The sequence below is a fragment of the Sarcophilus harrisii genome, chromosome 2, assembly GCF_902635505.1.
Source record: "Sarcophilus harrisii chromosome 2, mSarHar1.11, whole genome shotgun sequence".
NCBI lineage: Eukaryota > Metazoa > Chordata > Mammalia > Dasyuromorphia > Dasyuridae > Sarcophilus > Sarcophilus harrisii.
The window spans coordinates 71,355,189-71,369,484 of record NC_045427.1 but is presented as its reverse complement, the minus strand read 5'-3'; the positions used below and the strand labels follow the sequence as shown (position 1 = coordinate 71,369,484).

At 35.5% G+C, this 14,296-nt stretch overlaps 1 protein-coding gene across 1 annotated transcript; it reads left to right on the top strand.

Annotated features, from left to right (window-relative positions):
* Positions 1–617: 617 nt before the first annotated feature.
* On the top strand, positions 618–13,366 carry LOC100918080 (zinc finger protein 345). The gene is made up of 6 exons (XM_023495022.2): positions 618–1,099; positions 1,141–1,420; positions 3,392–3,527; positions 4,090–4,185; positions 11,388–11,523; positions 11,822–13,366. The coding sequence occupies exons 1-6, from the start codon at positions 618–620 to the stop codon at positions 13,257–13,259; spliced, it is 2,568 nt and encodes an 855-aa protein (XP_023350790.2). The 3' UTR covers positions 13,260–13,366.
* The last annotated feature ends 930 nt before the right edge of the window (positions 13,367–14,296 follow it).

Here is a 14,296-nt window from a genome sequence, read left to right as displayed (position 1 = left end):
TGGAGCTTTATCATTTTCTGTATAATTTGTTTTGTTTTTTGGTATATCTAAGTTTGTCTTCTGGCTCCCTTGTAGTTTCAACTCGGGTGCCCTCTCTAGTAAGGCAATACTGAACTCCCATTTACTACTAGTATCCTCTTCCAAAACTTATATTGGTATTTTAATGTGCCAGCACATATTCTCCTCTGCGCTCCGCCCACAGAATGCAAGAAAAGCCTTGGGTGGAGCCCATTGGTCGGGTAGCCCGAGGTTGGTGTCACGTGATATTCAAATTAAATACCAACTCCTCCTCCCTTCCAGAATTAAGAGACAGCCCGGGCATTTTCTAGATAAAAAGCAGCAGGGGAGGGACTTGCATGTAAGTGAATGCGGCATCAATCGTTGCTCTACATGCTGGAAACTGTTCTAGGTGACGGAAATATACGTCTCTGCCTCCAAGGCCCTCAGGTTCTACGGGACGAAGCAGCAGGTTTCCCCAGGAGGAGCTAGCCCGCAGGCGCGGTGCAGGAGGGTGGGCGGAGCTGGGAGAGGCCCCACGGGAGGAGAGGAGTTCCCTGAGGTGGGTGGCGGGATCCGGATAAAAGTCGCAGCTCTGCGGCCCACTAGAAGCTCCCGGCATGGAGGCGGGGTTGTTGGTTTGGGCTTGGCGTGCCTGGCGACAGGAAAGAAAACGCCTCTGCCTTACCGCAGCATGTCCTGGGCATGCGCACAAGTCTTCATCCCGGCCTCCACCTTCCGCCGTCCGTCGGAAAGGGCGGGACTTTTCACAGCAGGTACCAAAACACTGCATCTCGGGAGTTGTGGAAACTTGCGGGCGAATAACCGGAAGGGGCGGAGATAATAACTCTGACGTTTCTTCCGGTTCCTCTCAGCTGTCACTGGGACAGCCCGGCCTCATGGACTTGCTTTGTGTCTCCTCCGCCTTCCCTGACCCCGGAGCGGGGGCTCCTGCGGCCTTCGGCTCTCCCTCCGCCCCGACGTCTCCCGCGGCTCCTTTCTACTCCTACAGCCGCGGAGAGCTGAGTTGCCCCCGGGGGTCGGGGGTCTGTGCTGAGCGGAGCCGGCTGCCGGACCGTGCCTCGGGCGATTCTCTTGGCAGGTGCCTGGTCGGGCCCTTTCCTGGCCGCTCCCCGCCTGCAGGGAAGGAGAGCTTCTGCTGCTCCTGAGCGCCCTCCCGCCGCGTCCGGGCCAGGCTCCCCTCGGCCTGTGTCGGGAATGGGCTGGAAGCGCAAGTGCTGCTCGTGCGCCTGGTCCTGGAAGCGGGGCCGAGTTATTGGGGAGCGCGGGAGGGCTAGTTGTGGCCAGGGACAGCCTAACTCTTGTCTCTGATCGCTTTCTTTCCCAGTTCTGCCCCGTGAGCCCTCTGTCTTCTCCCGGGAGCGGCATGGCTCCGGTGTTCGGGACCGCTCCGGGCTACAGAGTGAGTTCCGTTTGTTCTGGAAGCAATGGCCTGGAGCCTAAGAAGCGGGCTCTGTTTTGTCTGAGCCGAGGGTAAAGTCTCCCTGGGCTCGAGTTTCCTGCTTGTGACCGGAGGGGTTAGACCAGATAGTGTCCAAGGTCCTTCTCTTTCTCATCTATTCAATCAGATGGTAGAGTGTAGGCTGGGCGGTCGTTCGTAATCACGTAATCCAGGTCCCTCATTTTAGAGATGAAGCAAAAGCTCTCCAGCGAGAAGTAAAAATTTGTGCAAAATGTTAAGCTTTACAGAAGCCTTTCAGACAGCTTTTTAGAAGTTAAAACAACTCGATATGTGGGTTTCACAAATGCTATCTTCATTTTGCTAGAGAAAACGTTAGTAAGAAGTGAGGTTTGGGCCCACATATTCCTGACTTCCTTTCAGCATTTGATCCATAATTTCATGCTTGATGTTTGAGGTCACACCTGTAGTGAGTAGAGCCAACATTTAAAAAATAAATAGGTCTTCTGACTCCCGGGGCTTTTCTGCCACTCTGGATAACATTCATTCATACTCCACAGAAAAGGTGCCTTCCTACTTTGCTACTCATTTTTTCCTTCTCAATCCAAAGTTCATTTATTCAAATCTTCTGATTACAAATTTCTGACCAGGGTGTTATGAAAGATTAAGAAAAATTAAAAATAGCTAATATTGATGTCAATCTTTTGAGATTAAAAAATACTTTTCTCACAGAAAGTGTAGGTAGTGCAAGCATTATTTTTCTATTTGACAAATGGAAACGGAGAGAGCAATAACTTGGACAAGATCAGTTACTGAAGAGAATTCAAATGTTCCAGTTTATGCTTTAAGTACTCTATTTAAAGAAGATAGTATGGAATTTAGTGGTTTTTAAATTTTTTCTTTCATATTAATCTTGCTTTTTTTTTTTTTTTTTTAATATGAGGTAGTATTTACCTTACTTTTTATTGTGAGAGAAGCAAGGGAAAAAAGTTAAGATGGAATTATTTGGTTTTCTTTTCTGTAGTTAAATGTGGGCCCAGAGATTAATTGTAGAACTAAAATAACTTTAAGGCAATTGTAACAATATAAATCATAATGTTTGACTCAAGTTTATTGTTAAAAGCTAACTTTGTGAAAATATGTATCCATGGAATTTTAGTGTTAAGCTACAAGATTTCTTAAAATTAAATTATGTGGGGACTAGTTTGGTGAAGTAGCTGGAGGTATAAGTGGATCCAAGGAAACATGGGTTCCAGACCTGCTTCTTAATACTCTGACTTTTTCCAAGTCAGTTAACTTCTTTGGTCCTCAGTTTTTTCATCTATAAAGTGGGGAAAAGTAATACACATAGTATCTACCTCATGGGGTGTTTGCAAGATTTAAAAGAGATAATTTATATAAGGTAGTTTTAATATTCTACAAACATAGACTACTTGTATTAAATGATAGTGAGCCATGTAGAGAATAGCTGTTAGTAAACTTGTTTGATGAGTCTGATTCCTATTTGTGCAAAAAGAAGGAAATGGCACTGGAGAATATTATCCAAGGGATATTACATTTCATTATTAGTGAAGGAAGATTGGGTTATTACTTCTAATTGCATCTGTCAATACTTGGGGTCATGATAACTAATGTTGTGTGAGACTGTTGATAGCAAATTAAGAACTGAGCATTTGAGATGTCTGATTCACACATTTTGACTTAAGGAGATGATGGTTAAGTGTGATTGTAGATATCTGATTTAAGAGTCTTAGTTTTCTAATATGTAAAATCACAGTAAATTCTGGTATTATCAGAGGATTTTTGTAAAAAACTACTTTACAAACCAAATACATTCAATTTATGTGTGAGTTGCTGTAATTGTTTGCACACAGTAAAATGTAACTAGTTGGTACTTAGTATATGTTTGACTTGGAACACTAACCATCAAGAACCACTTTTTGACATTCCTATGAAATTTATCACTCTTTGAAGGTCCAACAAGAATTGGTGACATTCAAGGATGTAGCTGTGGACTTTACCCAGGAAGAGTGGAGAAACCTGGATCCTTGGCAGAAGGAGTTATACAGGGATGTGATGCTGGAGAATTATAGGAACCTTGTCTTCCTAGGTAAGGAAAGCTATCTCTTATGTGTCTGATTCATTCCTCAGTGGAGTTTTTTTTTTTTTTTTTAACTTCACTTAGTAAATTAACATTTTCTATATGATAAACAATTAAGAGTGATTGTTGGACATGCAGAAACCAGTTTGCTAATCCTTTTGAGGCCATAAATGTTTTACTTTTGTTTTTTAGTCTTAGGTAAAAGGTACTTTGTATAGATGGAATATTGGGTATTTTTTGGTGTTGCATTTGAAATTGTAGCCTTCCCATTTTTTATTCTTTAGGTAAAAGATTATCCCTCAGAGGTTCAGTATAGATCTCTAAGGATAAAGAAGTTTCATCCTCTTAGTGGGGATGAATCAAATGTACTTTTATTTGTGATAGTAAATCCCCTGTGTTTCATCCCCACCTATCTAAGGAAAATAATGCAGGTGACAATTTAGAGATTCTCTGGACTCCATTTGGGTATCCTTAACGTGCCTCTTTACCCCAAATCATGAATAGGGATAGGATATTGATAGGGATAGAGATAGGCTTTTGTTCTCAACACTTTTCCATTTCCAATAATCAGGACTTACAGTTTGGAAACCAGATGTGATCTCCCACTTGGAAGAAGATAAAGGACCCTGGATGCAGGACAGGGAAGTACTAACAACCATCAGTCCAGGTGAGTTATTGAAAATGAGGCAAATGGGAATCTTTGTGAGCCACAACTTAACTGGTCTTTGAGGTCTTCTTAAAGGCCTTTGTATCTCAGGAGCAGAGCTGAACTCTGATAGCAAGAGCTATCAATAAATTATTTTTCTTACATCTGTTGGTGAAAATTTTTCTTTGGTCAGAGATCTTTGTTCTTCCATTTTTCCTTCAGGTCACAATCCCCAACAACCATTTTTACCTTAGTTCCCTTAGTCATTCTTTAAAAAAAATTTTGGGGGGTAAATTTAATATAATTTTTTGGGATAAAAATCTGTTTTCTTTCCTTATTTCCTCAGTCACGTAGAGACTAATGATTTAGGGAAAAGGGCCTCCAGTGTGAGAAGGCTGTTCCATTAAGAAGGAATGGAAAAGATAAAACTATAATAAAAACATCCAATTTTCTGATATATAACCTTTTCATTTTTTCCTTCTATTGTTGGTTTTTTCTTAAATATAACTTTCTTTAGAATTCTTTAGAATTATGTTGGTTTTTTAAAAAATATAACTTTCTTTAGAATATATATTTTCAGATTAGTTTTTTTGATTTACTTTACTTGGGGCTAGTCTTTCCATTTTTGTATTATTAAGGAATGGCAGTTATAATAGTATAATAATCTATTTTTAATTATTCACAATCTATCTAGCCATTCCTCAAGAGTTTGGAAGTGTGGGTCCTTTGTGGTCATATTTTTTGGTATCTGAAAGAGAGGAATGAGAGAGGGAGAGGAGGAAAAGAGATTATTTTTATACTGTTTAAATGTTTGAAAAAATATAGATTATTGCTGCACATAAGGCTCATTATGGCATATATTTTTAATTCTTTTCCTACTCAATTTTTCCTTGAGTTTTTACTGAGTAGAGATTCTCTTCCTTAGTGTTTTGTAATCTTAGATTTGAGACACTTCAAACTCATCATGTCCTAAATGGAACTACTTATATTTTTCCCAAAATTCATCACCCTGTAAAATTTCCAAGTCTGTTCATGCTGTCTGATCTTTCTAGTCATCTAATTTTGCCACCTCAGAGTTTTCCTTTATTTTTCTTTCTCCTTCAACTCTTTTATCCAGTCAGTTATCTTATTTATTGTTATTGTTCTTATTGTTCTTATTTAAACAGAATCTTTCTTATCCCTCCTTTTTTCCTCTATTCACACAGTTGCTACTTTACTTTATACTTTTATCATTTCTTATCTCTTAATTTGTCTCTCTACAAGATATTGTGCTATCTAATCTGTTCTTCATGCTAATATAGAATTGATATTCCTGACATCCTTTGTAAATGTCCCCTTTTTTTCTGGCAATGCTTCCACCCTTGTGTATTATTATGGTAGTCTGCTGATCTGTTCTGTGCCTCCTTCCTTGAGTTTATCACCACTCTATTCTGTCTTCTTTTTGGTTGTCAAATTGATCTTCCTAAAATCCAGGCCTAACCTTATCATTCCTTTCTACCCTACCCCCGCATTACCAACCTCCCCTCCCTTTCATTAAAGTGACTTATTATCCCCAAGATCAAATGTAAAATCTTTTACTTTGGATTTTAAAGTCCTTCACAATCTAGCCTTTCTGCCTTTCTAATCTTAGACTTCATCCTTCACCACATATGTCCCATCATCCAGACATCTTGCTGTTTCTCACAAATGATGCTCCATATCTTGATTCTGGGCATTTTCACTGGCTCTTCTCCATGCCTAGAACTATCTCCTCCTTTCCATTTGGCTCCCCCTTCAAGTCTAAACTAAAGTCCCATCTTCTGCAAAAAGCTTTAGTCATCTTTCCCCTGAAATTATCTTCAATTTATTCTGTCTATAGTTTATTTATAGACTATAAACTATAGTCTAGTTTATGTGTGTATTAAAATATGAATTATTTGAATACCTTTCTTTTTATGTCACTTGCACAGTGGTACATTATAGATGCTTAATAAATGCCCATTTACTTGACTTGATTTCCTGAAACATAGAATTTGCCATGTCATCCTCCTCTCCCTGAAACTCTTCATTGATCCCTTATTACAGAATCTACCAGTGAGAATGGAACTCATTGGCTGTCCAGTCTAACCTATAACCACTACAGTTTATCTGACATGGTCTTCTGGCCTTATCTGGAAGACTTGCAGTAAGGGAAGATTCATTACCTTTTGAGTCAATTTGCTTCACTTCTGTATTACTTAAATTCTTATGATGTTTTTCTTACATTGTCTCTGGAATAAAATAGAAACTGGTAGTTAAAGTTTCCTACAATCTGATTTCACCTACTTTTTTGGACTTCTCTCATTACATCAGATTGCATTTTTAGAATTAGAAGGAATGTCACAGACCAGCCAACCCAATCTGTTCACTTTATAGATAAGGAAATTGAGAATTAGAAACATAAAATCAGTTGCTCAAGGTCACATATATATTAGGTGGAATCTTAACTTTAGGTCTTTTGACTCCAAAGCTATTTCTTTTTCCACTGTGCCAGTGTCCCATTTTCCCATCTTATCTGTTTCCATTCTTCCTTTCCTTTTAGAACCCTTAACTTGCTGTAAATTATAATTCAAATACCACTTCTTTTATTGTACCTTTTATGATTCATTTCAATGATTAGCAACCACCATCTTTAGTCATATGCTATATAATGATTATATTATATATATGATATTATATATGATATATGATTATATATGATAATGTTGAAATATGCATTTTAATTTTTATTGTTTTTTGGCTAGGGAAATTTGTCCCCAATTAATGGCAGTATAGTAAAACTAGCAATAATATTTATCATGATTATAAGTATTAAAGTTTTTTTTTTAATAGTTTTACTTTTTTTTTCCCATTAAAAAAGAATGCTTTGCCAGCTGTATGCATTCTATATCTGCTATACTGAGTGTATAAGATCATAGATTTATCGATTTAAAACTGGAGGTATCCTCAGACGCTATCTAATATAATTTCCTCATTTTAGAGATAAGGAAACTGAGACTAAGAGAGATTATGTCACATGCCTAAGTTGTGGTGACTGAGACAGGTTTTGAATCAAGTCTTTTTAACTCTAGAAATTATTTTTTCCACTGTAACTACAGCATGAAATTATTATCTTGATTAATATCTTTCTCTTCTATTTCTTTAATTCTTAAGGTCTTAAGTTGAATGATAAAGAAAAAGGAAATAATAATTTCTGTATCCTTAAATATTCAGAAAATTTCTTGTCCATTTTAATTAATATTCCATTCTGATTTTAAATATATATTTTATCATGTTAAAATTTTTCTTTTATGCTTTGTCTCTTACTTTATGTATTTAAAAACAATTTAAATATTAATAATGTTTTAAAAATATTTAATGATATTTTGTTTTTCTCTCAACTGCCTTTTGCAATATTTAGTCTCCTTTTCCGCATAATTTAAAGAAAAAACATGTTTTACCATCATGAAAGGGTAAAAGAGAAATTGTTTTCTGTATTTTTACTTTGAAGCCAAGCATGGTCATTATAATTTCGTGGCCTCCATTTTTTTTTATTACTTTGTTATTGTGTTTTACATTTATATTTGATTTACTTGTGCATTTTTTCCTGTTCTGACTTTCTTTACTTAGTATTAGTTCACATGTCTTTATGTTCTTTCATATTCTTAGCAAATTCCTCTGGAAGAAACCAATAACAAAAAGATTACCAAGTTAAGGAAGAAGAGAGATTAAATGATTGTGGGAACAATCTCTTTGATAAAAAGAGAGGAAATGTAATCAAAAGAATGTGTAGAGGGAATGATTTTTAACCTTAGACAAGCTACTTAATTTCTCACCTTAACAAATGTCTTAAATCTTCAAGGATAAATTAATTGATGAACTACATTCCCAAGGGAATGTGTCTATATCTTCATTTCCCCTCCTTCATGAAATCCATGAAGTTAATCTGGACTCTTCACCTCAAAAAATTTCATTCTGATCACACTGGGGGGGATTCAGCCATGAACTGTGATGACCGTGCTAGCACCCCAGATACCTCAGAATCATCCAGAGTCGGGATAAGCAAAAGTCCTTAGTCTTTATTCTTGGTCTTAGATGCAGGATTGAACAGGATGGAAGCAGAATCTCTGCAACTGCCTTCTCCCTCATCTACCGCCCAAGAGTGACTCTGGCTAGTCTTACTCCACCCCCTAGTTCCTCCTACAATCCTCTGTATACACCATCATTGAGCCAGCACGGATAGTGGAAAGGACCATTTTCCAAGCATATGTCCATAGAGTATTGTCCAGTCGGTAGTTAGCCTTAAGTGCTCGGCAGTCCTGACCTCAGTGCATCGACTCAATAGTTTCAGCCCTCTACAATGAACAATGAATGTTTCCATTTATTTAAATATTAATTTATTTTTCTTAATTATATCTTATATCTCTATTTGTATAAGTCCTCTCTGTGTTGGATTCCCTCAAATAGATCATATATTTTATAGTAATTTTTAACAACATGTCACTTTTATCTTTTTCTCTTTACTTTTATTAGTAATATACAGGGAATGTTATATGCATCTACATAGGTTTATTTTGCATTTTGCCACTTTATTGATGCTCTAGGATCATTGATTTAAAGCTGGAAGGGACCACAAAGGATATCCAGTCCGACTCCTTCCTTCCTTTTATAGGGTAGAAAATTAGGTTACAGAGAGGTTAAAATAACTTGTCCAAATTCATACTAGTTGGTAATTATCAGAGGCAAGCTCTGAATCTGGTCTAACTCCAGAGCCTAACTTCTTCCCTTTTAACAGTATAAAGTTAACCATCTTTAGTAATTTCTTTTTCTTGCTGTGATATTGAGAAAAGGAGGACATCTGAGTTTTATTTATCTCTGAACTTGAGATCTAGTGTTTGTCCATTACAAATAATGTCTCTCTTAGTTGCAAATTAATACTTTATTTTATCATTTTAAAGAGTGATTCTTTTATGCTTAATTTTTGCTATATGTGTATTTTGAATATTTTATATATGTTTAATGGTTTGAAAAATTATGCTGATATTTTATTTTTATATTAGCTCCTTTTCCCATTATATACCTTTATTCCCCTCAGAAAGCTGAGGGGAATATTCTTAATTCTTAAAGAATTTTTAAAAATTAGTAAAACTAAAAATTTTTGTTTAAATTATTAAAACTAAACATATCAAAAATCTGAAATAGAATGTTATATTTCAAATCCATAGTCTCAGATCTGTGCAAAGAATGGAAGAAGTACTTGTATTTTTTCTTTGGCCCATGCTTGGTTGTTACACTTTTATTTATTCATCTATTTAAAATAATTTTGTGTTTATACTTTCTGTTTACATTTACTGTATGTTGTTTCCTGTTTGAGCTTACTTTACTTTTTTCAGTTTATATGTTATCCTTATTATGTAAACTTATTTCAGTTTATATGTTATGTTATTATGTTATTTATATGTTATAATATATATTTATATTTCCTATGCTTATATTAAGCAAATTTAATATTTTTTAAAAAGCTAAGAAGGAATATACCTTGCTAAACTCCTTTTCCCAAAAATCAAAAACCTTGTAGTCCAAATATTTAAACCAGAAAAAGATAAATTCAAAGAAGACAACTATGTACATATTTTAAAAATTAAATCCTGTTCAAAAAGCCACAATAATATGAAAAAAATTATTCACATGATAAAGTTGAAATTTGTGCTAAGCCTGCAAGGATGATTCACCATTAGAAAAAATAGTACAATTAATCATATTGAAAAGAGAAACAACCAAAGCACAGTTATATCAATATATATAGATAAAGCTCTTGACAAAGTATTACACCTTTTTATGCAACAACAAAAATAACAACAACAACAACAAACCTATACTGTAGAGGAATTGAATTTACTTTTTAAATGGATGTATAGAAAAATTTCCTTCAAAGATAAATCAAAGAACTACAGTATATCTCATATGTATTATGCTTTATTTTGTAAAGCATTTTCAAGGTGCAGCTTTCTAATTCAACAGTGCAAACTGATTTGGTTGAAGAAACCTAACAATGCACCATTATATTTGGGTCCCAAGAAAGTGACCTTTTGGCAAAACTACTGAAGTGCCACCAAAAAAAAAAAAAAATACAAGAAGAATATGTCTAAAAACACAACTGGCATTATATGCAATGGAGATCATCTAGAAAGTTTTTTAGGATCTATGTGTGTAAAGGTAGGGTGCCCCCTTTCCTATACTTATTTGATATTGTTCTGTAAATTCTAGTTATAGAAGTAAAACAAGAACAAGGAATTGAAAGCAAAAAAACAACCAAACAGAAGAATTACTTCTGTATACTAATGAAGTGATGCTTTACATAGAAAATTCCAAAATAAATAAAAATTTACTGAGACAATTAACAATTTTAGGGAAAAACTAGGTTACAAAATAGACCTACAAAATCAATTCTCCTCAGCAATAATAAAACCCATGTGTCATTGATAGAAAGGCATCTCATTCATAATAACTATGAAATGTATAAAATATATGAGAATTATCTACCAAGGCAGATTCAGGACCCATACTCTTTTTTTCCCCCCTGAGGCAGTTGAGGTTAAGGGATTTGCCCCCACGGTCACACAGGTAGGAAGTGTTAAGTGTCTGAGGCTAGATTTGAACTCAGGTCCTCCTGACTAAAGCATTGGTGCTCTATCCACTGTACTACCTAGTTTCCCCTAGGATCCATATTCTTTAAAGAAATAATGAATACTTTAAGAAATTTAAGCATATGCAGGGCTCATAGCTGCTTATGACAATATAATTAAAAAAAAAAAGAAAATATCTAAATTCATACATTTAGTACTCTTGCTAATTAAACGACCAAGAGATTGCTTTTTTTTTGGGGGGGGGTATCATTGTTCAGTAATTTTTTAGTCGTGTCTGATCCTTTGCTATACCTCTTTGGGTATTTTCTTGCAAAAATACTATAGGGATTTGTCATTTCCTCTTCCAGCTCATTTTAGAGGCAGACAAGTCATTCAGGGTCATTCAGTGTCTGAGGCTGGATTTGAACTCAGGAAGGTGTGTCTTCTTGATTCTAGGGTCAATGCTCTATCCACTGTGCCACTTAACTCCTTTATAAAGCTAGACAAAAATTACAATTTTTTCATGATAAAGAAATGAAAGACAGGATTTATTCTGCTTTCAGGTTCAATAGGAAATATTTGCATTTTCATTTTTTTCAGATTGGAAAACTAGTCCTGAAACCAAGGAACCAACTTATGAAAAATTGAGAAGGAATGATTCTCATATTCCTAAATTGGGAGAATCCTGGGAATATTATATAGGATTGGAGGGAATGAAGCAGGAGATACATTCTGGGTAAGTTTTTAAAAAATACTCAAAGGAAAACTTCTGACATATTGTAGACTTTTCTGGCTAAGTCCTATCCATTTACTTTAGTTGGTGTTCATTTATTACAATAACTTCATAAATAAAATATGTATTACTAGAACGCCCTACATTCAGGCTTAAGGAAATAAAAATTTATAAATAAATACATTTTATTTATAATTCATATCTTTTAAATAGCAGAGAAAACTATTGGATAGAAACTTTGTGAATATAATTCATATAAGTAAACCTACAACCATAATTCATCAATTATTTCTCATCACAGAATTCCTACTGGAAAAAAACTTCATAAAAGTCATGAATACATAAAAGCCATCTGGAGTACACACCTTGTTGAATGTCAGACAATTCATAGTAGGAAAAAGCCTTATGAAGATAACGATTGTAGGAAAGTCTTACCTTCCAGCTCATTCTTTATCCAACAGCAGATCCTACATACTGCAGAGAAACCTAAAGAATGTGGAAAGACATTTTGTTGGGACTCACAATCTACCCGACATAAAAGACTTCATACTGGAGAGAAGTTTTATGAATATCATGTGTATCCAGTAGAATTCTCCTATAGGCAGTACTTTAACAACCATCAGAAAATTCATAATAGAGAGAAGCGTTATGAATGTAATCATTGTGGGAAGGCCTTCCGTTGGAGATCACAGTTAACTGCACATCAGAGAATTCATACTGGAGAGAAACCTTATGTATGTAACTATTGTGGAAAGGCCTTCTGTAGGAGATCACAATTAACTGTCCATCAGAGAATTCATACTGGAGAGAAGCCTTACAAGTGTAATGAGTGTGGAAGGGGATTCCGCCATAGTACAGAGCTAAATCTTCATCAGAGAATTCATGCTACAGAGAAGCCTTACACATGTAACAATTATGTGAAGGTCTGCAACCAAAATTCAGACTTTATGCTACATCATAGAATTCATACTGGAGAAAATCCTTACGAATGTAACTATTGTGGAAAGGCCTTCAATCAGAGTTCACAGTTAACTCGACATCAGAGAATTCATACTGGAGAAAAGCCTTATGAGTGTAATTATTGTGGGAAGGCCTTTCGCCAGAGTTCACATTTAACTCGGCATCAGAGAATTCATACAGGAGAAAAACCTTACAAGTGTAAGGATTGTGGGAAAGGCTTTCACCAGCGTTCAGAGTTAATCCCACATCAGAGAATTCATACTGGAGAGAAACCTTATGAATGTAATTATTGTGAGAAGGCCTTCCATCGGAGTTCACAATTAACTCGACATCAAAGAATTCATACTGGAGAAAAACCTTACAAGTGTAACTACTGTGGAAAGGCTTTCCACCAGAGTTCACAGTTAACTCTTCATCAAAGAATTCATACAGGAGAGAAGCCTTATAAATGTAAAGATTGTGAGAAAGCCTTCCACCGCAGTTCAGAATTAACTCTGCATCAAAGAATTCATACTGGAGAAAAGCCTTATAAATGTAAGGATTGTGGGAAGGCTTATAACCGGAATTCAGAGTTAACTTTACACCAGAGAATTCATACTGGAGAGAAGCCTTATGAATGTAAACACTGTTCAAAAACCTTCCGCCAAAGTTCACATTTAAATCGACATCAGAGAATTCATACAGGAGAGAAACCTTATAAATGTAACTATTGTGGGAAAGCCTTCCGCAACAAAGAACATCTTATCATACATCAGAGACTTCATACTGGAGCCTTATGAGTGTCATGAATTTGGGAAATTTTTCCATAAGAATTTATAATTAATTCTATTTTAGAGTATTCATACTGGAGAGTAGCAATAAACATAAACTGATTGTGGAAAACCTACACCTAGAGTTCATGGTCAATCTACCCTCAGAAACTTCATTCTAGAGAGAAGAAACATCAAAGAATTCATTCAGCAGGCTTTTCACAGAAGGTAATGTGTAACTAGACAACAGAGAATATAAGACTTATAAAGGTAATTATTATGGGAAGTCATTTCATATCAAAATATATCTTACTTGACATAGATGTCACACTAAGGAGGAACCTTTTAAGTGAATGTGGGAAAATCTTTCAGATTTTCAGAATTTCATAATTAGCATCAGATAAATTCATATTAAAAATAAATCTCACAATGTAATGATTGTGAAAAGGCTTACAACTAGAGTTGAGAGTTAATTGATGTCAGAGAATTAATACTAGGACTTTTACTCTATATCAAAGACTAGTTGGGAGAGAAAACTTGTAAATGTAGTGAATGTGGGAAAATCTTCCTCAGGATCTCATACTCTGTATCAAATAACTCATAACAGTTTTAATAATTACAAGACAACCAATAGCCAGAGTTCATTCAACATTATAGAATTTATACTTGAAAGAGGACTTCTGAAGACAACTATCCAGGGAAGGTCTGTTATTAAAGTATAACTTAGACTAAGATATTATACTTAGAATAGCCTTATCAATGTCATGATTATGGGAAGAACTGATAATTCTCATAGTTGACTGTGCAGCAAAAATTCATAGAAAAGCAGCACCTTAAAATATATTTATTAAAAAAAAACATTCTATTGAAGCTCTTGCCTTGCTAAATATCAAAAAATTCATACTGGAAGAAAACTCTACAAACATAATGAATTGTGGAAAGACCTTATGGCTGACACCACCAGAATTCCTTCAGCAGAGAAAACATGGATGTGGAAAGATAGCACACACTTCCTGGATAGCACACATGTTTCATGGAACATTAGGGAATTCATGCTAAGGAGAAGC

Coding starts and splice junctions, on each gene's coding strand:
- LOC100918080 (XM_023495022.2), top strand. CDS start 618: ATGGAGGCGGGGTTGTTGGTTTGGGCTTGGCGTGCCTGGCGACAGGAA. Junction 1,421..3,391: donor GGACCGCTCCGGGCTACAGA/GTGAGTTCCGTT, acceptor CACTCTTTGAAG/GTCCAACAAGAATTGGTGAC. Junction 3,528..4,089: donor TAGGAACCTTGTCTTCCTAG/GTAAGGAAAGCT, acceptor TCCAATAATCAG/GACTTACAGTTTGGAAACCA.